The following is a 22,614-nucleotide window of genomic DNA, read 5'->3' on the forward strand; positions in this document are numbered from 1 at the left end:
TGAAGCACTTTGTGACTGATGTCTGTGAAATGTGCTCTATAAATAAAATGTACTTACTTAAATAAACTTTATATCCATCACATAGTGATGCAAGAATAGAACATTTCACTGAACCAGAGCAACACATTTTAAGCACAAATGGGAGAAAACCATACTTAGCGTTACATCCTTATGGAATACTTTCCTCATGTGGATTACTTTTCTTCATGAGGACTACTCTATTTTATGCCTCACCTGCTTGTTAGTATTTGCACAAAGGTCTTCGATACATGTTACTGTTCTATGGCTGCACTTTATATACACATATGTACACATCTGCCACTGCACATACACACAGACTGCTGTCCAACAATGCAGCAGCCAGCGACAGACAGCAACATCAATGTCATTACAGACAGACAGCAGCCTACAAGAACAGCAGCCTCCCAGTAAAGTTATAAACAGTCATTCTGGGAATGTGTTCCACTGCCGTTGGTTGGTTTCCTTTTATACAGTATATGAAAATTACTTACTGGCACCTGGATTTCATTGAACAGCCTGCCCTGCCCTAAAGCAATCCTTTCTCCTTCAATTTACAGCTTTTGTTTTGATGTTAATATTAAATTCCATTGCGATGGCAACCAGCAACATTGTATAGCCTATAGGCCTATGTGATAGGCCTACATAACGTTGGATGCATTTTTCCAACACAGTAAAGTTTGCGGCTTCTGTTCTGACTTCTGACACAGTGCAGTGTGTTCCGCAATCCGCATAGATACAAACTCCTCCTTTTCACCGACAAAATGTCTCAACGCCCTGGCTCCACAGTATCTCTCAGGCCTCCTCCAGGAGCATACTCTGTCACAGAACCTGCTGTCCATATGACTTGGACCTCCTCTAAACCTTGGGGGACATGCAGAGCCTTCAGTGTAGTAGCCCCAGGGTAGCGGCAGCCCCCACCCTGTCCAACTCTCTCCTAGTGGAGATTTGCCATGCTCCAACACTGGACTCTTTAAGGCTTGAAAATACACCTATTCTCTAAGGTTGGTTGTGAGTTTTGCTTGCTGGTTGTTCATTGTTTTTGATGTAAAGCGTCCTTGGGTTCATGAAAGGCGCTATATAAATTCAAGCTATTATTATTATTATTTGAAGTTGAAGCCAACTCAACTTATTTGTAGCTTTGTAGTTGTAACTTTTGTAGCAGCTACATATGATGTATCTTTGTATTTCAGGTTTTACTAGTCTTGTGGGGATAATTTGTTGTCCCCACGTGATTAGTAATACTACCTGCATCCTGCGCACGTGCACTCACGTCTCACGCATGCACACGAACACACACACACACATGCGCAGGGCTCTTGGACATTGGAAATTGGAGAACTACAACAGGCGTTTTAATGTTCGGATCATTGGCCTGGCAGAGGGTTCAGAGGCGACGCAACTAGTGGATTTCTTTGAGGCATGGCTGCCCAGAGTTCTGAAAACGGGCGCATAAAACTGGAAATAGCACGATGAACTGCTGCTACTAAACCGAACCCGAAGAGGTTTCCCAGGACTGTGTTGTGTTTCTGCTCGCTCAGAGATAAACAGAAAGTGATGAGTGCAGTGTGTCGTGCCAGTCAAGACGGTGGCATAGAGCAAGATGGTGCCAGGCTATCGTTTTTCCCACGACTTCACAGCGGAGATGAAGAGGCACAAATCATACAGTGCTGCGATTTTTGAAAATACATATCCCTTACAGTTACACTGTGATCTTCCCCAGCACTCTCTTTTATTCTGAAGTGACTTCATGATGGCTCCAAAAAAGAGGTTTTCCACCCCAGAGAAGGTGCTGGAATATCTGCTCTGTGCTACCTGACCATTTTGGTCAATAAAAAGCTTGCTTTTGAGCCTCTTAATTCTGTTATAGACATCCAAGGCCGTTATGTAATTGTCAAGGGGGTTCTTAAAGGTAAAGATGTCACATTAATGAATGTTTATTGCCCCCCTGGTCACTAGCTCGGCTGATTCTTTATCTATGATGAAAGGTCTTTGCTGAGTTTGCATCTGAGACCCATCGAGAAAAAAAAGAAGGAAAAACAGCACCCTCTGCTGTTTGTTTCCAGAATCTGTTCTTGGGAGATTAGTGGGCAGAGACTTTAACTGCCAGCAATGCATCTCTCGACAAACTCCCACCTACAGTATATGACTCCTCATCATTATACTACGATCCCCAGACCCTCCTGCCTCTAGCAGAAACACATTCCAAGGCATATAAGTCACATCTGGCTCCCTCAAAGGAAGCCAGGCCGCTCTCCTCTTTTAGATTTGGGATGTTCTGATGTTTTTGTAATGCTCCCCATAATAGGTACACTAGACTACATTACTTTTTGGTTCCAGTTGTACACTCTCAGGGGTATGAAGGTCCTTGAAAATAAAAATGTTTGAGAACCACTGTACTGGTGGACTCCTAATGTGCCATATACAGTAGTGCCATAGTAAATCAGTGTCATACAGATTCTGAAGAAAATCTGGAGACATTCAGTAATTGGGTCGTATGATCAAAATAAGAACATTATAATGTTATGTAAAAACTACATCTGAAAATACAAGGACAAGTCTTGCCACGGACACACTTGTCCGTGTATGGACATTTTGATGACCCCTGCTGTACATGATGGCTTAAAATACAGGATGCATGTTAATCATGGTGATCATAACAATGTTTGGCATAGCTGACTCTGAACTGTGAACACGATCCAGAGTAGTGATTTGTTTACCTTGTGTTCAAAACAATGCAGCAACAACAGACCTGCGGAAATCAGAGAAATCTTCAAGAATTCCCTGTGGTTGATTGATTGAATTGATTGCTTGATTAGTAGACAGCTGTGCGAGTGGCAGTGACTGCATAAAAGATCTGCCTTCAGTCATGAAGCATGTCTTTCCTTCCTGTTGCAACTGCAGATTCTAGCTCATCATTTTGACACTGTGATTGAGGATGGGTGAGTCTGCTTTAGTTATTTGACTTATTTAGACTTTTTTTAATGGTGCTTGGTACTAAACACATTAGTTTGGGATCGGTCATGGCTATATAGGGCTGAGGGAACATGCTTGTTTTGTATGAGTTTTTTTAATTTTTATGTTTTTACTTTGAATCTGAACTTACTTTGATCAGCAGATGCAGCAGCACCAACAGCAGCTGCCGCAACAGCAGAAGCAACAGGAAAGAAGGTACTTATTGTGTATGCCCACCAGAGCCCTCGTTCATTCAATGCTGCTGCTAAAGATGCTACTGTGGAGGTTCTAACTGCTCTGCCGGGCTACACTGTGGAGGTTTCTGACCTGTACGCTATGAATTTTAAAGCCACAGCTACTGCTGAGGACATCAATGGTGAGGCTTTGAGCTGTTTTTTTAAGACCCTAAATTCATCTCAATCAGCTTGTGCAGGGAAAATCAAATGTGCTCTCATCTGCAGGAGAGGTGCATAACCCTGAGAATTTCCAGTATGCAAATGAGACCAAACTGGCATGGGAGGAAGAAAAGCTGTCTGCTGACATCACTGTGGAACATAACAAACTCAAAGAAGCTGACCTTGTCATTTTTCAGGTGAGTTATCGAAAGGGGAAAACTGCTTGCTAAATATTGCTTTCCCTCAACATGAACTAACTTGTAACTTGTTTCAGTTTCCCATGTACTGGTTCACTGTCCCTGCCATCATGAAGGGCTGGATTGATCGAGTGCTCACACTGGGCTTTGCCTTCACTCCTGAGAAGAGGTACAGTCAAGGAATCTTCAAGGTAAGGGCTCTGCATTGGTACACCGTATACTGTATTGTTGCGGCGTGTCTTTGAAATTTGACTTCCTTTCTAATCTAGGACAAGAAAGCCATGCTTTCTTTCACCACTGGGTCTCTGGAGTCCATGTTCAGTGACCATGGAATCAATGGAGACATGAATGTCACCCTGTGGCCAATACAGGTATTGGCAAACTAACTGTACATTTCTAACTGTGTGTATGCAATACTGTATACATTTCAACCAACATACTGATGTCACTTGTCCCCATTCCAGAACGGAATCCTGCATTACTGTGGCTTCCAAGTTCTGGCTCCTCAGATCTTCTGGGCCCCGTCCTGTGTTGCCTGTGACGTCCGTGACACCATGCTGGAGGCCTGGCGATCAAGGCTGAAGGGTCTCCTGGCTGAGGCGCCACTCTCCTTCACTCCCTCGGACTGCTTCGATGGAGAGACAGGCTTCCAGCTGAAACCTGAGGTCAAGGAGATCCATGCAAACAAGGCGTATGGCATGACGGTGGGAACCCACCTGGGAAAATCGCTTCCACCCAACAGCCAGATGAAATCTGGGGCCTGAGTAACAACTGTACTCTACAAGTGTCATGTCTTGTTCTGAAATAAAAGTTAATTTTAAGCCTAAATACATTGTCAAGATCTATATCCCTTGTTTGCAGCTCCATAACAGATTTCTGACTTTGTCAAAGTGTCTAGTTCAGCCATAACCTAAACGTTATGCTTGTGCTGTGTCTCCAATAGAAGATTTGTGCAAAATCATGTAGGATTAAAACTTGTGTAATTTTTGCCTATGCAAATGTACTAGTGCTTGGGTATGTAGGGTAATGCCAGGAATGCAACTAAAGTAGTATCTACAGCACCATGAGTTTTATTCTGAACAAAGCCAGTATAAGTGAGCTCCTGCTAAAAGCTCTTTGGCAGTTTGGTCACTAGGCTGGATTAAAACTGCTGCATGATGGCAAATCCTACATAGTCTAGTCAGTCGTACCCACTTGCCCTTGTAAAGTACGTTGTGACTGTTCCTACCTTAATGATTGCTTGAGGTGTCTATAGTGGGTGCATGCTTTTGGTTAGACATACCCTTGGTCTGATATCTCAAACCCTCACCCTAACCTTAACCCTCTCCTAACCCTTAACGCACCCTCTCACCAACCGTGATTGCTTGAGGTGTCTATTGTGGGTGCATGCTTTTGGTTAGACATACCCATGGTCCGATATCTCAAACACTCACCCTAACCTTAAGGGTGTCTACTAACATATTCCCAGTTGGTTTATATTTCACCACCCTAGGGGAATTTGACAGCTGCTGAAAATTGGGGTACCATCAACCAATATACTGTATGGCAATGTTCTAAATTTCATTATACTTTAGTAGCATAGCATGTGACGTGTCAAACTAGGTTTTTTTCTTATTTTTTTTTAAATTCTGAACCCATTCCCAGCATTAGTTTAGGATGAAAAACAAGTGTGTGTGACAAATCGTTTGACTTTGACTTTTTTTTCTTGCTCGAGATGAAGAGATGGTGCCAGTTTCTCAGCAATGTTGTTTATAAAGAGTTCCTGACAATATAAGTGCAGTGCACAATGTCGAGTCTGTCAGACCCACAGTTGTCCAGAACCGCCACAAAAGGGTGGGCTGCAGGAACGCAATTACTGTATATCTACTGCAACCTAGAGTTTTATTCTGAACAATAATGCCAGTATATAAGTATGCTCCTGCTACAAGCTTTTTAGCAGTTTGATCACTAGAATGGATATGTATTAAAATTGATGGTACTGCCTAATGGCAAATCGTAGTAGCCTAGTTGTGGTTTTCTACTGGAATAACGGTATGCATTGTTGGGTGTAGGTAAAATGAGGAAAAATTACTTGTGTGTACGAGCACATTCCGTGAACCTAGATAGTGTAGAGAGTGTAGAAATGGGCGCATAAAACTGGAAATAGCACGATGAACTGCTGCTACTAAACCGAACCCGAAGAAGTTTCCCAGGACTGTGTTGTGTTTCTGCTCGCTCAGAGATAAACAGAAAGTGATGAGTGCAGTGTGTCGTGCCAGTCAAGACGGTGGCATAGAGCAAGATGGTGCCAGGCTATCGTTTTTCCCACGACTTCACAGCGGAGATGAAGAGGCACAAATCATACAGTGCTGCGATTTTTGAAAATACATATCCCTTACAGTTACACTGTGATCTTCCCCAGCACTCTCTTTTATTCTGAAGTGACGCTTCATGATGGCTCCAAAAAGAGGTTTTCCACCCCAGAGAAGGTGCTGGAATATCTGCTCTGTGCTACCTGACCATTTTGGTCAATAAGAAGCTTGCTTTTGAGCCTCTTAATTCTGTTATAGACATCCAAGGCCGTTATGTAATTGTCAAGGGGGTTCTTAAAGGTAAAGATGTCACATTAATGAATGTTTATTGCCCCCCTGGTCACTAGCTCGGCTGATTCTTTATCTATGATGAAAGGTCTTTGCTGAGTTTGCATCTGAGACCCATCGAGAAAAAAAAGAAGGAAAAACAGCACCCTCTGCTGTTTGTTTCCAGAATCTGTTCTTGGGAGATTAGTGGGCAGAGACTTTAACTGCCAGCAATGCATCTCTCGACAAACTCCCACCTACAGTATATGACTCCTCATCATTATACTACGATCCCCAGACCCTCCTGCCTCTAGCAGAAACACATTCCAAGGCATATAAGTCACATCTGGCTCCCTCAAAGGAAGCCAGGCCGCTCTCCTCTTTTAGATTTGGGATGTTCTGATGTTTTTGTAATGCTCCCCATAATAGGTACACTAGACTACATTACTTTTTGGTTCCAGTTGTACACTCTCAGGGGTATGAAGGTCCTTGAAAATAAAAATGTTTGAGAACCACTGTACTGGTGGACTCCTAATGTGCCATATACAGTAGTGCCATAGTAAATCAGTGTCATACAGATTCTGAAGAAAATCTGGAGACATTCAGTAATTGGGTCGTATGATCAAAATAAGAACATTATAATGTTATGTAAAAACTACATCTGAAAATACAAGGACAAGTCTTGCCACGGACACACTTGTCCGTGTATGGACATTTTGATGACCCCTGCTGTACATGATGGATTAAAATACAGGATGCATGTTAATCATGGTGATCATAACAATGTTTGGCATAGCTGACTCTGAACTGTGAACACGATCCAGAGTAGTGATTTGTTTACCTTGTGTTCAAAACAATGCAGCAACAACAGACCTGCGGAAATCAGAGAAATCTTCAAGAATTCCCTGTGGTTGATTGATTGAATTGATTGCTTGATTAGTAGACAGCTGTGCGAGTGGCAGTGACTGCATAAAAGATCTGCCTTCAGTCATGAAGCATGTCTTTCCTTCCTGTTGCAACTGCAGATTCTAGCTCATCATTTTGACACTGTGATTGAGGATGGGTGAGTCTGCTTTAGTTATTTGACTTATTTAGACTTTTTTTAATGGTGCTTGGTACTAAACACATTAGTTTGGGATCAGTCATGGCTATATAGGGCTGAGGGAACATGCTTGTTTTGTATGAGTTTTTTTAATTTTTATGTTTTTACTTTGAATCTGAACTTACTTTGATCAGCAGATGCAGCAGCACCAACAGCAGCTGCCGCAACAGCAGAAGCAACAGGAAAGAAGGTACTTATTGTGTATGCCCACCAGAGCCCTCGTTCATTCAATGCTGCTGCTAAAGATGCTACTGTGGAGGTTCTAACTGCTCTGCCGGGCTACACTGTGGAGGTTTCTGACCTGTACGCTATGAATTTTAAAGCCACAGCTACTGCTGAGGACATCAATGGTGAGGCTTTGAGCTGTTTTTTTAAGACCCTAAATTCATCTCAATCAGCTTGTGCAGGGAAAATCAAATGTGCTCTCATCTGCAGGAGAGGTGCATAACCCTGAGAATTTCCAGTATGCAAATGAGACCAAACTGGCATGGGAGGAAGAAAAGCTGTCTGCTGACATCACTGTGGAACATAACAAACTCAAAGAAGCTGACCTTGTCATTTTTCAGGTGAGTTATCGAAAGGGGAAAACTGCTTGCTAAATATTGCTTTCCCTCAACATGAACTAACTTGTAACTTGTTTCAGTTTCCCATGTACTGGTTCACTGTCCCTGCCATCATGAAGGGCTGGATTGATCGAGTGCTCACACTGGGCTTTGCCTTCACTCCTGAGAAGAGGTACAGTCAAGGAATCTTCAAGGTAAGGACTAAAGGGCTCTGCATTGGTACACCGTATACTGTATTGTTGCGGCGTGTCTTTGAAATTTGACTTCCTTTCTAATCTAGGACAAGAAAGCCATGCTTTCTTTCACCACTGGGTCTCTGGAGTCCATGTTCAGTGACCATGGAATCAATGGAGACATGAATGTCACCCTGTGGCCAATACAGGTATTGGCAAACTAACTGTACATTTCTAACTGTGTGTATGCAATACTGTATACATTTCAACCAACATACTGATGTCACTTGTCCCCATTCCAGAACGGAATCCTGCATTACTGTGGCTTCCAAGTTCTGGCTCCTCAGATCTTCTGGGCCCCGTCCTGTGTTGCCTGTGACGTCCGTGACACCATGCTGGAGGCCTGGCGATCAAGGCTGAAGGGTCTCCTGGCTGAGGCGCCACTCTCCTTCACTCCCTCGGACTGCTTCGATGGAGAGACAGGCTTCCAGCTGAAACCTGAGGTCAAGGAGATCCATGCAAACAAGGCGTATGGCATGACGGTGGGAACCCACCTGGGAAAATCGCTTCCACCCAACAGCCAGATGAAATCTGGGGCCTGAGTAACAACTGTACTCTACAAGTGTCATGTCTTGTTCTGAAATAAAAGTTAATTTTAAGCCTAAATACATTGTCAAGATCTATATCCCTTGTTTGCAGCTCCATAACAGATTTCTGACTTTGTCAAAGTGTCTAGTTCAGCCATAACCTAAACGTTATGCTTGTGCTGTGTCTCCAATAGAAGATTTGTGCAAAATCATGTAGGATTAAAACTTGTGTAATTTTTGCCTATGCAAATGTACTAGTGCTTGGGTATGTAGGGTAATGCCAGGAATGCAACTAAAGTAGTATCTACAGCACCATGAGTTTTATTCTGAACAAAGCCAGTATAAGTGAGCTCCTGCTAAAAGCTCTTTGGCAGTTTGGTCACTAGGCTGGATTAAAACTGCTGCATGATGGCAAATCCTACATAGTCTAGTCAGTCGTACCCACTTGCCCTTGTAAAGTACGTTGTGACTGTTCCTACCTTAATGATTGCTTGAGGTGTCTATAGTGGGTGCATGCTTTTGGTTAGACATACCCTTGGTCTGATATCTCAAACCCTAACCTTAACCCTTAACGCACCCTCTCACCAACCGTGATTGCTTGAGGTGTCTATTGTGGGTGCATGCTTTTGGTTAGACATACCCATGGTCCGATATCTCAAACACTCACCCTAACCTTAACCCTTAACGCACCCTCTCACCAACCTTAATGATTGCTTGAGGTGTGTATAGCGGGTGCATGCTTTTGGTTAGACATACCATTGGTCCGATATCTCAAACCCTCACCCTAACCTTAAGGGTGTCTACTAACATATTCCCAGTTGGTTTATATTTCACCACCCTAGGGGAATTTGACAGCTGCTGAAAATTGGGGTACCATCAACCAATATACTGTATGGCAATGTTCTAAATTTCATTATACTTTAGTAGCATAGCATGTGACGTGTCAAACTAGGTTTTTTTCTTATTTGTTTTTAATTCTGAACCCATTCCCAGCATTAGTTTTGGATGAAAAACAAGTGTGTGACAAATCGTTTGACTTTGACTTTTTTTTCTTGCTCGAGATGAAGAGATGGTGCCAGTTTCTCAGCAATGTTGTTTATAAAGAGTTCCTGACAATATAAGTGCAGTGCACAATGTCGAGTCTGTCAGACCCACAGTTGTCCAGAACCGCCACAAAAGGGTGGGCTGCAGGAACGCAATTACTGTATATCTACTGCAACCTAGAGTTTTATTCTGAACAATAATGCCAGTATATAAGTATGCTCCTGCTACAAGCTCTTTAGCAGTTTGATCACTAGAATGGATATGTATTAAAATTGATGGTACTGCCTAATGGCAAATCGTAGTAGCCTAGTTGTGGTTTTCTACTGGAATAACGGTATGCATTGTTGGGTGTAGGTAAAATGAGGAAAAATTACTTGTGTGTACGAGCACATTCCGTGAACCTAGATAGTGTAGAGAGTGGCAACTATACTTCTTGGCAGAAGGCAAGAATCATGGTCTACTAACACTCAAAAAGTATAATATGCTTAGGTAGGAAGAAATACAATTCTGAGGAAGCCAAACTCATTATTGAGGGTAATGAAATCTGCAGGTTGGGGGTTCTCAGTATACTGTAGGCCAGGGGTTCCCAAACTGTGGTGCATGCACACCTTGTGGTGTGCGAAAGCCCTCTAGGGGGTGCGTGACATGAAAAGGGTAATGGTGATATTTAACAAACGGCAAAATCTGGTAAACAAAATTGTAAGGAGATGTATAGAACAGCTGCGGGAGTATACAGCAGCTGCGTCTATCAGTGCAGTGACATTCCGTGATTATTTGCCATAAACATAAAAAAAGGTATCATTTTCGGCCAAATACGTGTTGGGGGTGCGTCAGCTAGGTCAGGAGGTAACAGGGGGTGCACGGGCAAAAACGTTTGAGGACCGCTGCTGTAGGCTAAGTGAGACAGCCTTCATTCCCAGAGAAGGCGTTTTGTTTTGGTATGGAGGAAACTGAGGTAGGGGGCACTTGAGTCTCGGCCTCCGGTCAGGACAGAGGAAATGGCCTTGCACTCTCAGATGTACAGACAAAACAGCCTGAGAAGTGGAATTCCAGGACAACTTTGCATAGCAAAGACTTATGAGGTCAGGTCACCATGAGAAAGGGCTACCAATCACCTGCATATCTCTGCTGTAGGGGAGAACAAAATGAAGAAAACATTATATTTTTCAAACAATGCAGTACTGCCTCATCAAAGTTGGTATTGTGACTTTATATACGATATTGTCGAGAGGGAGAGAGGTGGTGGAGTTAGTGGTCCGAAGCGCTTTTGATACATGTCATTGGTTCAATATTATTTTAACCAACACACAGAAGTAAAGAGTGTTTAAAAAAAATCAAGAACCTCAAAAATGGAGTTAGGTGGTTTCCTCCTAACAGTGACGTTATGCCACCACCACTAAATCCTGAGTGTTAGGTTAACTTGAGTGTACAAATGGACCCTTCAGTTCTTACAGTCTTTAAGTTAAACTAACAGGACTGTGTGCATTCCCTAAATATTTAGCCCTGGGCATTTACTGTTGAATACTTATGGCATCTTATAAACACAAGAAATCCACTGATCCTGAACCATACACCCTGTGATCTGTTTGAGTAAGAACAATCTTTCTATGGATTGCAAGCCTTGCATGCAATGCTTAGATTTGATCCCCAGGGAGAAACCATGTTTCGGTTGAACGCACCCTTCTCCAGTTTACCACATGGTACAACAGACAGGCAACCTGGACAAACCATTTAGGTTTACGTGGAGAACAATCGTCGGCGTTAAGTCTGAATTGTATGAATCACTGATTTTCATCTACATTCTTACGATACCTGCCTGAATTGTTGCTTCCAACAGACCAATTCTTTTTTTTTTACTTAATGTTTTTATCCCACAATTTTGTAACCCATTTTTTTCACCCAGTGTCTAATTTAATCCTGGGCACTACACTTCCTCTGCCAACCTGGGGGGGGCAGCAGACTGACCTCATGCTTCCTTCTATGCACGAGGAGTCCAAGCTGCTTCTACCCTCCATCAGGCGCCCCGGCTGGGGGGAGGTAGTTTAGACTTTAGAGACCAGGATTACGGCATGTTTTTGTGAGAGTACCTACCCTAGGGGACACGGGGAGAACATGCAAACTCCACACAGAAAGGCCCTTTCGCCAACCCCGCCTCGGGTATGGGCACTGATGGAGGAGGAAACACGCCCCCAGCGCCCACAGGGTCCCCAGCGGGATTCGAACCCATTACCTTCTAGCTGTGAGGCGACAGCACTACCGACTGTGCCACCGTGACCCTAGGCCGACAGACCCATTCTTTTAAAGAACAGCTCCTTCTAATGTATATGGAGTAGTGGGCAATGTAAATGAGAAAAACATATTTTTTAAGTTAAAATGGCGGTGGTGTGGGTGTTTTTATATGTTTAGTTTGTGATTCTGTGCCCATCCTGCTCTGCCATTGTCCATCTCTGTTGTCCCTCACTAGCTGGTGGAAAGACCCATTCTCTGGTGGCTCAATGAGAGGAAGTGGGCACTCTCCTCCCAGGCTCTCCGGAAGAGCAACTCTGCTTCACTTCAAACTTAAATACACACATTCATTCAGAAAAATGCCATGGGGCTACAATGTTAAATGGCTGAGCCTTAAACGGCAGGTGCTATTCACATACAAAGACAATAACTAGTGTAATACCACCTAGGTTTTAACTTTTCCCACAAAATATTATTTGTATTTTATATATATATATATATATATACGTATATATTATTGTATAAAAATGTTTGGGGAATGTGCAGCCTGTGAAAAGGTATATTAAGGTTATCATCATCATTTTTCGACCGCGGTTGAGATCATGGATTTCACAATGCCACGCCAGACTTCCGGTCCATCCCCAGTTGCTGTTTACTGATGCATGTGTCCCTAGCGATGACAGTTTTCTACTATTGAAGAAACACGGGGAAGGTTGCCGTATATTAGAGTGGAAGTGGCTCTTCCAACTTGCGCTCTCATTAGAAGGTGGGTGTAAGTGCCATCCAGCCGTTTCTCTAATGCGTTGGTGAGAGTCTGTAAGATGTGTTCCTTTCACTATACAAAAAGTTTGAAGACATTACAACTGTTTTTGCATTATATACAGTCTCCGTCCTCTGTCCTAACCATGATAGTTATGATAGTGATGTAGACCTATATGCGGAGCTAAACAGTGTCAATGTGATTGATCTGTTACCCATTGACTCTTGGGTGTTTGGACGGTGCAGTAAATGACTCTCTCTGTTTGTGCCAGATGTGACAGGGTTAACGACAGGTCAACCATTAAAAAGCCTGACCCTCAACAGGGTGCCAGTAGAGAGACAGAGAGAGAGAGAGAGAAATGTTTTTTGGAAATAGAAAGAGATAGGAGAGAAATGAAGGAGAAAAATAGTGCCGAAGTGATTGGGAGGGAGAGTGAGAGATGAGGGGTTAAGGGGTGAGGACTGAGGGAGATTTATATCACCCATGTGTTATCCTTTCACTCTGTCAGAGGATACATTAAAATCTAATCTATTATCCCTCAGCAGAGAGAATACCATTCATCTACCAGTGGATGCACGTGTGCGTGCGTGTGTGCGCGTGCGTGCATGCGTGCGTACAATACGTGTGTCTGTGTGTGGAGGGGGTGTACATGTGTGTGTACTGTGTAGTTCTATGTAGTTGTGTGAGCGTGGCTAAAGTGAGACATAGTTCAGGGCAGCTCTATTAAGATTGGCAGCAGGAAAGGCCTGTAATAAACTACCACGCTGATGCATGCCTAACCTTTTGCGCAAAGCCCCTCTACCCTGTAGGAAAGGATTAAGCTTCCCTTCCCCCTAACTGAAGACGAGAATGCCCCCTTCTCCCTCTGACTCATAGTGTGCCCATTGTGTGTGTGTGTGTGTGTGTGTGTGTGTGTGTGTGTGTGTGTGTGTGTGTGTATCTGCGTGCGTGCGTGCGTGCCACCCTTCTGGAACTGAGGAATTCTCGCACCTGAGCAAAACGTTCCTCCAAAACTAGGGTAGGCAGTCACAGAAGAAGGCGCCCTGCTAACAGATTCTCCATGAGAAAATAGCTGATCTACAAGCTCACCTATTTTCAGCATGCAACACTTATACTTTCGTACGACAAAGTATAAATCAGGCATTCCATCATTTCGAAAACAAAGACCGGTTTCACATCTTCTTAATGAGATGAGTTATGCCCTGTAGCTCAGAATATTGCAGTCTCTCGACCAAATTGAAACCGACTGAAACTTAAACGTGGCTTATTATACAGTACACAGTCACGTGAATATGTCTTTCATAAACTTCAAGCCAGTAATTTCTCTTCGGGTATTAACATGTTACAGGCAGGAGACACATATGTTTGATGACAGACACAACACTTTCAGTACAATTTACAATGTACTGCCTGCCTGGTGCATGACGAGGTGGCATTTTTATAGACTTCTTCTCTTTTGGCTAAATGTTTTCAAGGTGCATGCATTCTCGCATGCATGTGAAAAGCACACGGTAATAGTATATGCATATATATGGGTGGGTGTTCATTCATGTGTGTGTTCACTCAGTGTGCGTGTTGTTGTGTTCACTCAGTGTGTGCGTGCTTGTGTGCGTGCGGTTGCTTCTCTCAGAGTAGTTCTTACAGTCTTGCATGATGAATGGGCAACAGCAGCTGTGGAGGAATGTGACCACAAATATAGTAGCTCTTCTTTCAAAGGCCCTGAGAGAAATAAGGGAAAATTAGGGTGAAAATAACAAACAAAGCAAAAAAACAACAAACACTACCTCCTTCCTTCCTCTCTTTCCTGAACTTCTGGAGGACATGTTTATCATCGTTTAGCCTATTTTCTCTACAACTCCATCCTTCCTTTGTGATAATCTTCCCTTTTCTCAGGTGTGGATGTAAGTTATTTGCACAGAGTGGCTTTATAACGTTCCACACACACACACACACACACACACACACACACACACACACACACACACACACACACACACACACACACACACACACACACACACACATTAGACACACGTTAGAGTTGCTTGTTCATTGGCCTAGCCCTAGCCCTAGCTCCTAGCTGTTGCGGTATAAAACTGTTCTTTCTTTGCCATAGAACGACTCATATGCAGCAAAATGTGTAGTGTTGATTTAACTGAAACGTAAAACTCTTACACTTTTGGAGTTAAATTAACACCCTTGATTTGTGTAGCATATACCTACTCACTCAGACCAGGTCCCTGACAGGCACTTTACTCGGTTGAGTTAACACTGATAAAACCCAGGCAAGCCTGCACTTTGCAACTCTGAAACCCTCACACGGAAGGCCCGCCATTACGCTTCTGATGAATGGAGGGGGGGGGGACATCGCGCCGGGCCTCCATTGTGGCTCTGATGGATCGAGTGCCTGGTACTGGGGAGGCTGACGTGAGACAGCAAAGCTGTTTCATATTTGCGGAGAGAGCGAGAGAGGCGCTGAGTATTATGACCGGGAGGCTTGGAGAGCGCTTGGTGGTTCGGGGTGTCAGAGCAAGGCTTGGAGTGACGGGGGTTAAGACTGCAGTCAGCCATTACACTCCTCTCCAAATCCCTTCTATGTTGTAATGAGAAGCAGACCCCTGCTATCTCCACCGCATGCAGCGTACAGACAGACTGATGGGAGAAACAGACACAGACAGGGGGATGCTGTACATCTCCCTCCCTCGCTCTCTCTTGATCCCTTTCTCGGTTGATGGCTCTCTTGTCCTTATCTTTGGTTGGATCTTCCAGCCATTCCTGCCTGCCTTTCTCACTGTCAAACATCAGCATAAACAACGAAAGGCTACAAACGGCTCGTCTGCCCTTATTGCGTTTCTTCTGATGAAACTGAGTGTGTTCCAGGGTTCCAGAATAAGACCACGGGGGAGAACAGAGAGAATGGACGAATGGGGCGTGTTTGTATGAGTGTTCCTCACCGGGAGCTCCAGGCACACACGACCCAACTCCAGATGCCGTCTGGGTTGCCACATCCTGGCCGTTATTCCCCCCGCAGCGTGTATGCACATACTGTACACTCACGTGTATGCGATTTGGCGGGCATACCACGAATGGGAACCACCTGGGACAGAACAAAAGAACCAGAGGTAACTTTCCATCACGTGTTGCCCTGGTAACTCCGATCCATCATGCTCTGCACAGAGAAGTTTGAAAAGTATGGCCATTTGGTTCTTGTGAAGTACACTGGAACATAATAATGAAGTTGGTAGAAGCTCATAGAATAAATAACATAGATAAACAAGTACTGTATGTTTATCAGCGTTATTTATTCTAGCTTGCTTCTGTGATGCAGATTTATGGTTCTATCATAAGAATCCTGCAATGTTTGTTCTTCCCTCTGTGCTTATGTTGGCACTTGAAGAACTTCTCGTTCCTTGTTTGCATTTGTGATGTTGCTTTGTCTACGTTATGTCTGTCTGTGTACTGGCATATTTGGACGATTCTAATCTAGACGAGAGTTGAATGGTGAAGTTCACGCCACTGACTGTACTGCAACATTGAACTTGTCTTACAGTCTCATTCACTCTCAATGCAACACCTACAGATGACACAATTATCACTGCCACGGGCTGTTCAAAATCCCAACACATTCCTTACGGACCATTTTTCATTTAGTGTTTGACAGCATGACAGAAGCACAAGTCAGTCACCTTATCTGAGAAGGGTGTCCGCAATATGTTATAGCAGCATTCTCCAAACCAGACGTCATCAATTGTCAGGATTTCAGGGTAAGATTACCAGATTAGTGCCAGGGGCATCAGCGGGAAGACATTGAGCTGGACCTCCAGTCATATACTGCAGAAAGCCATGCATGTACAGCATTCAGTCACCAATCCACACTGGACACTTTCTGCCCCTCAGGGAACACCTGTGCGTGCGTGCGTGTGCGTGTGTGTGTGTGTGTGTGTGTGTGTGTGTGTGTGTGTGTGTGTGTGTGTGTGTGTGTGTGTGTGTGTGCGTGCTTGTGCGCAGAGCATAGATACTGCAGCTGATCTCAATCTAGTAAAGTGTAGCCTGCAGGCAGGCAGAGTTTGCTTTTGTTTGACTCACTATGGTGAGATGATGGACAGCTCTGCAAAGTAAAAGGGCTGCATGAGCAATGGACATTCGAAGCAGCCATGTATGAGGCACTGATGGATTCAATAAGCATAGAGAGATCCATCAATAAGCACACACAGAGAGAGAGCGAGTGAGATACACAAGTAAGTATTTCACAACGGCATACCTGTTTAACAAAGCCTCTCAGTGAGTAAATTCTGACCTTCCCAGCATGTTTGACATTTAGTCAGCCTCTCCGGTTTCAGCTGCGGTCCATTCATGGGCCGGTGTGTGTGTGTGTGTGTGTGTGTGTGTGTGTGTGTGTGTGTGTGTGTGTGTGTGTGTGTGTGTGAGGGATGCACGCCCAGTGATGGAATGGAATGTTCTGACTGCTGCACTACGTGATGGAGAAGCACTTTCCCTCTTTAACGCACACCTGTATTATGAACACGGACCACCAGGGAAACGCGTATAGGATCACGAGTCATCGTGAGCTTGCATGAACATCAGCAATTATGACTCACAATGTCCCTCACAATGTCAAGTTGAATTAATTCTCAACCTTATCTAAATATCAGATGCCAATCTCCCCTCCCCCTTCACATCCTTCCAACCTCAGTCAGTTGCATAAAATACATATATGAGCAGCAAATTAGCTAAAATGGAAACTTTGGAGCCGGGGGAGGGCCCGGGGGAAAGCCAGGACCCATAGAACGCGAGAGTGGGGTTTTGGAGGGGGACCCTGAATTGAATACAAGTGAATGTAGCTTTTCACCAAAATGGACCCTCCCCCCAACCCCCCGCTGTGTTCACACATACAATGGCAAGATGTGTAGCAGTCATTAGGAATAACTCATTCAATCTTTCTCTGATTTCTTCATCTTTCAGCCCACCCACCCACCTCAGTCTCACAAAACCCCATCCCTCTCTCGCTGTCTCCCTTCATTTAGTCCCTATCTCTTGATCTTTTTGTTTAGCTTGTGGGGAAACATGTGTGGTACCAGGGCAAATGCTGTACAGTTTTTGGGGCTGTTGGGGCCAAGGGCTGAGGGCTGAGGGCTGAGGGCTCCCTCAGTCCCTCCCTCATGAAACTGATCAACATGAATGCAGACATTAGACATGTTTGTACTTAAACTTTTACATTGGCTGATGTCATCTTTCACAGTCATTAATTCATTTAATTCACAAAGACATTGCAGATGTATTGCACATCTCCTTCCTTCTCAATTCAATTCAATTCAATGGGGTTTTATTTGCATGGGAAACGTATACATTTACAAGTGTGAAATAAAACAACCAAAACTAAGAAATGTGTGTACAATTAAATAGAATTAAGCAATGTGTGAACTGTGAACAGAGCTGTGTCACACTGGAACTTTGTAATCAAATATATTATGTAAAACTTAAATACTGAAATACAAACCTGTATTTGCAGCAAACTGCTTGTTTGCTGTTAAAAGAAAAATATTTGTAGGATCTGCTCTATTTGCATGTACAGTAGGTGTCTGTTCTGAGATCTGGCTATTCAGAGGGGGGGGACTAATGAATCTTGGTTTACATGGAAGTCAGTCAATTGGGCTTATTTTGAGGGGGGGGGGGGCTTAGGGGGGGCTAAAGCACCCCCTGGAGCCGTCCCTGATCACAACAGCTCACCAATTCTGCTGCTGTGTTTGCACATTGCTGTACACACACACACACACACACACACACACACACACACACACACACAGACAGACAGACAGACAGACAGACAGACAGACAGACAGACAGACAGACAGACAGACAGACAGACAGACAGACAGACAGACAGACAGACAGACAGACAGACAGACAGACAGACAGACAGACAGACACAAATGGACAGACACATACACACTCACACATACACACACACTCACACATACTACACACTCACACACACTCACACACACACACACACACACACACACACACACACACACACACACACACACACACACACACACACACACACACACACACACACACACACACGTCACCCCTGCTGTTTCTCAGAGGAACTTCTCGTCTGGCCTCTGTAAAATGCGGCCTGTGGAACAGAGGTTGGCAGCAGTTTGAAGGACTACGGAATACGAATGCTTATCAGAACAACCTAACAAATCCCCCCAGATGCTCCTGATATGGAGGACAATGGCTATGTGCAAAGTGGAAGCTCTCTTTCAAGCCTCAATAAAATAAACCGTAACACTCTGATCTTGCATGAGGACAGAGAGTATACTGTTTCATCATTGAATTCAGGGAGTGTAATCATAATAAACGGCAGTCTGCTGTAACATTTGCCATTCACTGGTACGATTATCATAATAAAACACTTGGCTATATGAATGTTTTTCTAACAGGAGTTAGCGTTATCAACATGTCATCGCTTGTAAGCTTTCTGACAGCTTCTGGGCTCTGTTTGTCTCTTCACACTGGGTTGGGTCATCGGTACGTCACTGAAATGATCATCTCTGTTCCCATTTCTTCTTAGTTCAAAGTTTGTACCATGCACAGTGAAATTATCCATGTTGATTTATTCATAATGTAAGTCATAAAGGGTACCAATGTAACACAAACTTTGATGAACACTGACACAACCGCTGTCAGAACCGCAACCGCTGAACGTTAACTGTTCTAGTACAGCTGCACAGGCAGCAGTGGAGCAGGTGAGCTCCCAGTGAACACATGAGGCTCCCACATTCCCACAATGCTTTGTGACGCTTCCAAGAGGATGTGCTTGAAGTGCAACTGAATGCTGAGGCTCAACAATGCTAATGACAACAAAAACCAAGCCAACAATCCTCCTGCACCTGACTTTGTTATTTACTTTTTTAACCCCCTTTTTACTTTTTTGGTGGTGGTTGGAGGGGTGGTGCCGTGTCATTAGTCAGAAGGTTCATTGTTCCGAAATTACTATCCCTATCTCTAACCCTAACCTAAACCTAACCGCAAGCACGGGAGCAAACCTAAACCTAACCGCAAGCACGGGAGCAGTGCATGTTCGGACTAACGGGACTTCGGATCTATGGGCAGTTTCCGGAGGGGTGGGGGGGAGGGGGGGGGGCGTAACTGCTTAAAATCCATTTAACCCATAAGACACATACCTTTATGACAATGAATGATACCCTGCAAGTTAATGCAACATTTCATGTGGGAACGCACAAGGATAATTTATGTATCCATCCGTTCACTTGTGCATTTAAACCATTTAAAGTCATTCTCGTCAGTTAGAGCTGTTAAACAATCAAACGTTAACATTCAGGACTCAAAGTAACCATGTCAGCCGTTGTCAGAGAGTTGTTCTTGTTGTGTGACTGTGTGTGTGTGTGTGTGTGTGTATGTGTGTGGGTGTGTGTGCGTGTGCTTGTGTGTGTGCGTGCACGTGCATGCGTGTAAGTGTGTGTGTGTGTGTGTGTGTGTGTGTGTGTGTGTGTGTGTGTGTGTGTGCGCGCACACTCACGTGTGCGTGTATGTGTGTGTTTAGGAGTTCGTTATTTAGAGGGCGTTTGCTCTTTCTTTGAAATGCTCAATTCAACATCCTGTGGTTCTTCAGTGGGAGTGGAGGGCTGTGGTGGTGGTTTACTAAATGCTTACTGTCTGAATCTATGGATTCAAAATGAATCAACCAAGGGAGAGGCACTGTCTGACAGCTGCCAGATCGTTATAGCTTACGCCTTCCATATGCGTACAATATTGTTTCTGTTTGTTTCACAGGGTCGTTCTCAGTGTGGACCCCCTCTGAAAAGACACCATAAGAGAAGATTTGTGTTAAAAAGAAAATTCAAAATACATTTTTGGGGTCGCCACTCTGGATGCCATGCACTTATAGACAGCTGGTGCCTCCATGGATGTATTAAAAATCCATCAACTAATCAATCAGTGATGTTAGATCAAGAGGTTTTGTTTCCATATTGTATGATTATTTATTAGAATCTAGTTATAGGACCTTGCCTGTCGATACTGTATGGAGGAATGACATACCAAATCTAGATCCAGATTGGAGCTGGGATACAGTGTGGTCTAATGTTGTCCTGTCTTCTAGGAATCCTGATCATCAACAAATTCATCAACATTTTGTTCATCGGACATACTTAACCCCCCTGTAGATTGTGTGCTATGCGGATTTTAAATAATCACAACTGCACTTTCTGCACTTCGAACACCATAGGTACATTCTTTCATATGGTGTGGGAGTGTCCGAGTGTCCTCCTTGTTTTTGTGTTCCTTGCTTTTGCTGTTATGTGTTTTTATATGTGTTTTGTTTTCTTTAGTCATTCATGATGTGTCTTATTGTGATTTTTTGTCTTAAATAAAAAACATTTGATAACAAAAAATCAATCAGTGAAATCTTAGCATACTCAGGTCCATAACAATGCAATAAAAACAGTCAAGGGAAGATAAGCGTAAAAGAAGAACGCATTTGTGTTCATGGGTGATGAGCCGGCAGGGGCTTTCCTTGTCGCTCCACTATATGGTTGTTTGGGACACCCGTTAAACTGGGAGGGGAACTGAGGGGAGAAAGTGTGACACACAGACTTAAACCTACAGTATATTCTTGACCAGGGGTCTGTGTGGAGTTTGCATGTTCTCCCCGTGTCCCGTAGGGTATGGTACTCTCACAAAAACATGCCGTAATCCTGGTCTCTAAACTACCTCCCCCTGGCCAGCCGGGGTGCCTGATGGAGGGGAAGGGAACTGGTCGGAATAATGTGTTCCTTCCACGCGCTGTGTCCGGCCGGGGAAACTCTCCCCTGTCAGGTGAAAAGAAGCAGCTTGGACTCCTCATGCATAGAAGGAAGCATGAGGTCAGTCCGCTGCCCCCCCAGGTTGGCCGATGCACACCTCAGAAGGCTAGTGACAGGTGCGTTACGTGCGTAGGGCAATAAAGCATACTTAAAAAGGTTATCTTTGAAAAACAAAGTTTTGCTCTTTAAAGAGCAACATTTTTGGCAGGTTTTCTGACAGTGTGTGGGAACCTTCTTTGTTTTTCAAAGATAACCTTTTACAGAAAAGAAACAATAGGCCTTGGTGGCTCCCTCGGAGGAAGCATGGTTGTCTGTGCCTTCCATAAGGTCCAACAGTGGGGGTTGACAGTGACAAGGACTGCAAAACTCAAGAGTTCGGAGACGGAGTATAGGCCTATTTCTACCGAATGGCCACAACAGCTAGCTAGACTGTTCATTATTTATGGCAGAGATTTTCAACCCTTTTCATATCAAGGCCATGATGAGATTTAGCCTTGCAGGCCCAAAACTATAGGCTATATGTCCACATTTCCATGCTGTTGGTACCATAAGAGAGATAACAGGCAAACATTGATCAAAATAAAAATTATTCTACATTCTCTAATTGTGTAGACTTCTTGTAAACTAACTTAAGTAATGCAAATGTTTAAGATAATAATGTAACTCCTGTGAGTGTAAAATGAGACCAAATGGACCCGTAAGGGTTAAAGATCTATAAGGGCCCATTTCCTTACCAACTCTCCATCATTGAGTACCACAGACGAAAAACTGTCTAAGTCCAAATTTCATTCTGACCCCTCCACGAAAAGGCCTCGTTGTCCTGAACCCTTATCTATCATTTATACATTATGGATCAATAGTGTGCACTTAGACTGTTTTTCGTCTGTGGCATTTTAGCTGCATGGGGACCACCTGGAACCCCCTCCTCAAGGACCACTGATGGTCCCCGGACCATTGATTGAGAATCACTGATTTATGGTGCAGTTTTGAATATTTCTCCCCACATCTGTTTTCAGTTGGCTAGTGTGTGTGCGTGTGTGTGTGTGTGTGTGTGTGTGTGTGTGTTCGTGTGTGTGTGTGTGTGTGTGTGTGTGTGTGTGTGTGCGTGTGTGTGTGTGTGTGTGTGTGTGTGTGTGTGTGTGTGTGTGTGTGTGTGTGTGTGTGTGTGTGTGTGTGTGTGTGTGTGTGTGTGCGTGTGC

The 22,614-nt window shown here is 43.9% G+C and overlaps 2 protein-coding genes across 2 annotated transcripts; both read left to right on the forward strand.

The window, feature by feature from the left end:
* Positions 1 to 2,881: 2,881 nt before the first annotated feature.
* Positions 2,882 to 4,380, forward strand: LOC310866443 (ribosyldihydronicotinamide dehydrogenase [quinone]-like). The gene is made up of 6 exons (XM_083776060.1): positions 2,882 to 2,960; positions 3,134 to 3,349; positions 3,435 to 3,565; positions 3,643 to 3,756; positions 3,835 to 3,936; positions 4,030 to 4,380. The coding sequence occupies exons 1-6, from the start codon at positions 2,957 to 2,959 to the stop codon at positions 4,327 to 4,329; spliced, it is 867 nt and encodes a 288-aa protein (XP_083632186.1). The 5' UTR covers positions 2,882 to 2,956; the 3' UTR covers positions 4,330 to 4,380.
* Positions 4,381 to 7,107: 2,727 nt separating this feature from the next.
* LOC310866589 (ribosyldihydronicotinamide dehydrogenase [quinone]-like) lies at positions 7,108 to 8,614 on the forward strand. Its single transcript, XM_083776249.1, has 6 exons — positions 7,108 to 7,186; positions 7,360 to 7,575; positions 7,661 to 7,791; positions 7,869 to 7,982; positions 8,069 to 8,170; positions 8,264 to 8,614. The coding sequence occupies exons 1-6, from the start codon at positions 7,183 to 7,185 to the stop codon at positions 8,561 to 8,563; spliced, it is 867 nt and encodes a 288-aa protein (XP_083632375.1). The 5' UTR covers positions 7,108 to 7,182; the 3' UTR covers positions 8,564 to 8,614.
* Positions 8,615 to 22,614: the final 14,000 nt, after the last annotated feature.

Source organism: Protomyctophum parallelum, assembly GCF_964188405.1.
Source record: "Protomyctophum parallelum genome assembly, chromosome: 11".
Lineage (NCBI taxonomy): Eukaryota > Metazoa > Chordata > Actinopteri > Myctophiformes > Myctophidae > Protomyctophum > Protomyctophum parallelum.

What these genes read in the sequence shown, in the direction of transcription:
- LOC310866443 (XM_083776060.1), top strand. An exon ending in CTGACCTTGTCATTTTTCAG is followed by an intron (nt 3,566 to 3,642) that starts GTGAGTTATCGA and finishes AACTTGTTTCAG; the next exon opens with TTTCCCATGTACTGGTTCAC. An exon ending in ACAGTCAAGGAATCTTCAAG is followed by an intron (nt 3,757 to 3,834) that starts GTAAGGGCTCTG and finishes TTTCTAATCTAG; the next exon opens with GACAAGAAAGCCATGCTTTC.
- LOC310866589 (XM_083776249.1), top strand. An exon ending in ACAGTCAAGGAATCTTCAAG is followed by an intron (nt 7,983 to 8,068) that starts GTAAGGACTAAA and finishes TTTCTAATCTAG; the next exon opens with GACAAGAAAGCCATGCTTTC. An exon ending in TCACCCTGTGGCCAATACAG is followed by an intron (nt 8,171 to 8,263) that starts GTATTGGCAAAC and finishes TCCCCATTCCAG; the next exon opens with AACGGAATCCTGCATTACTG.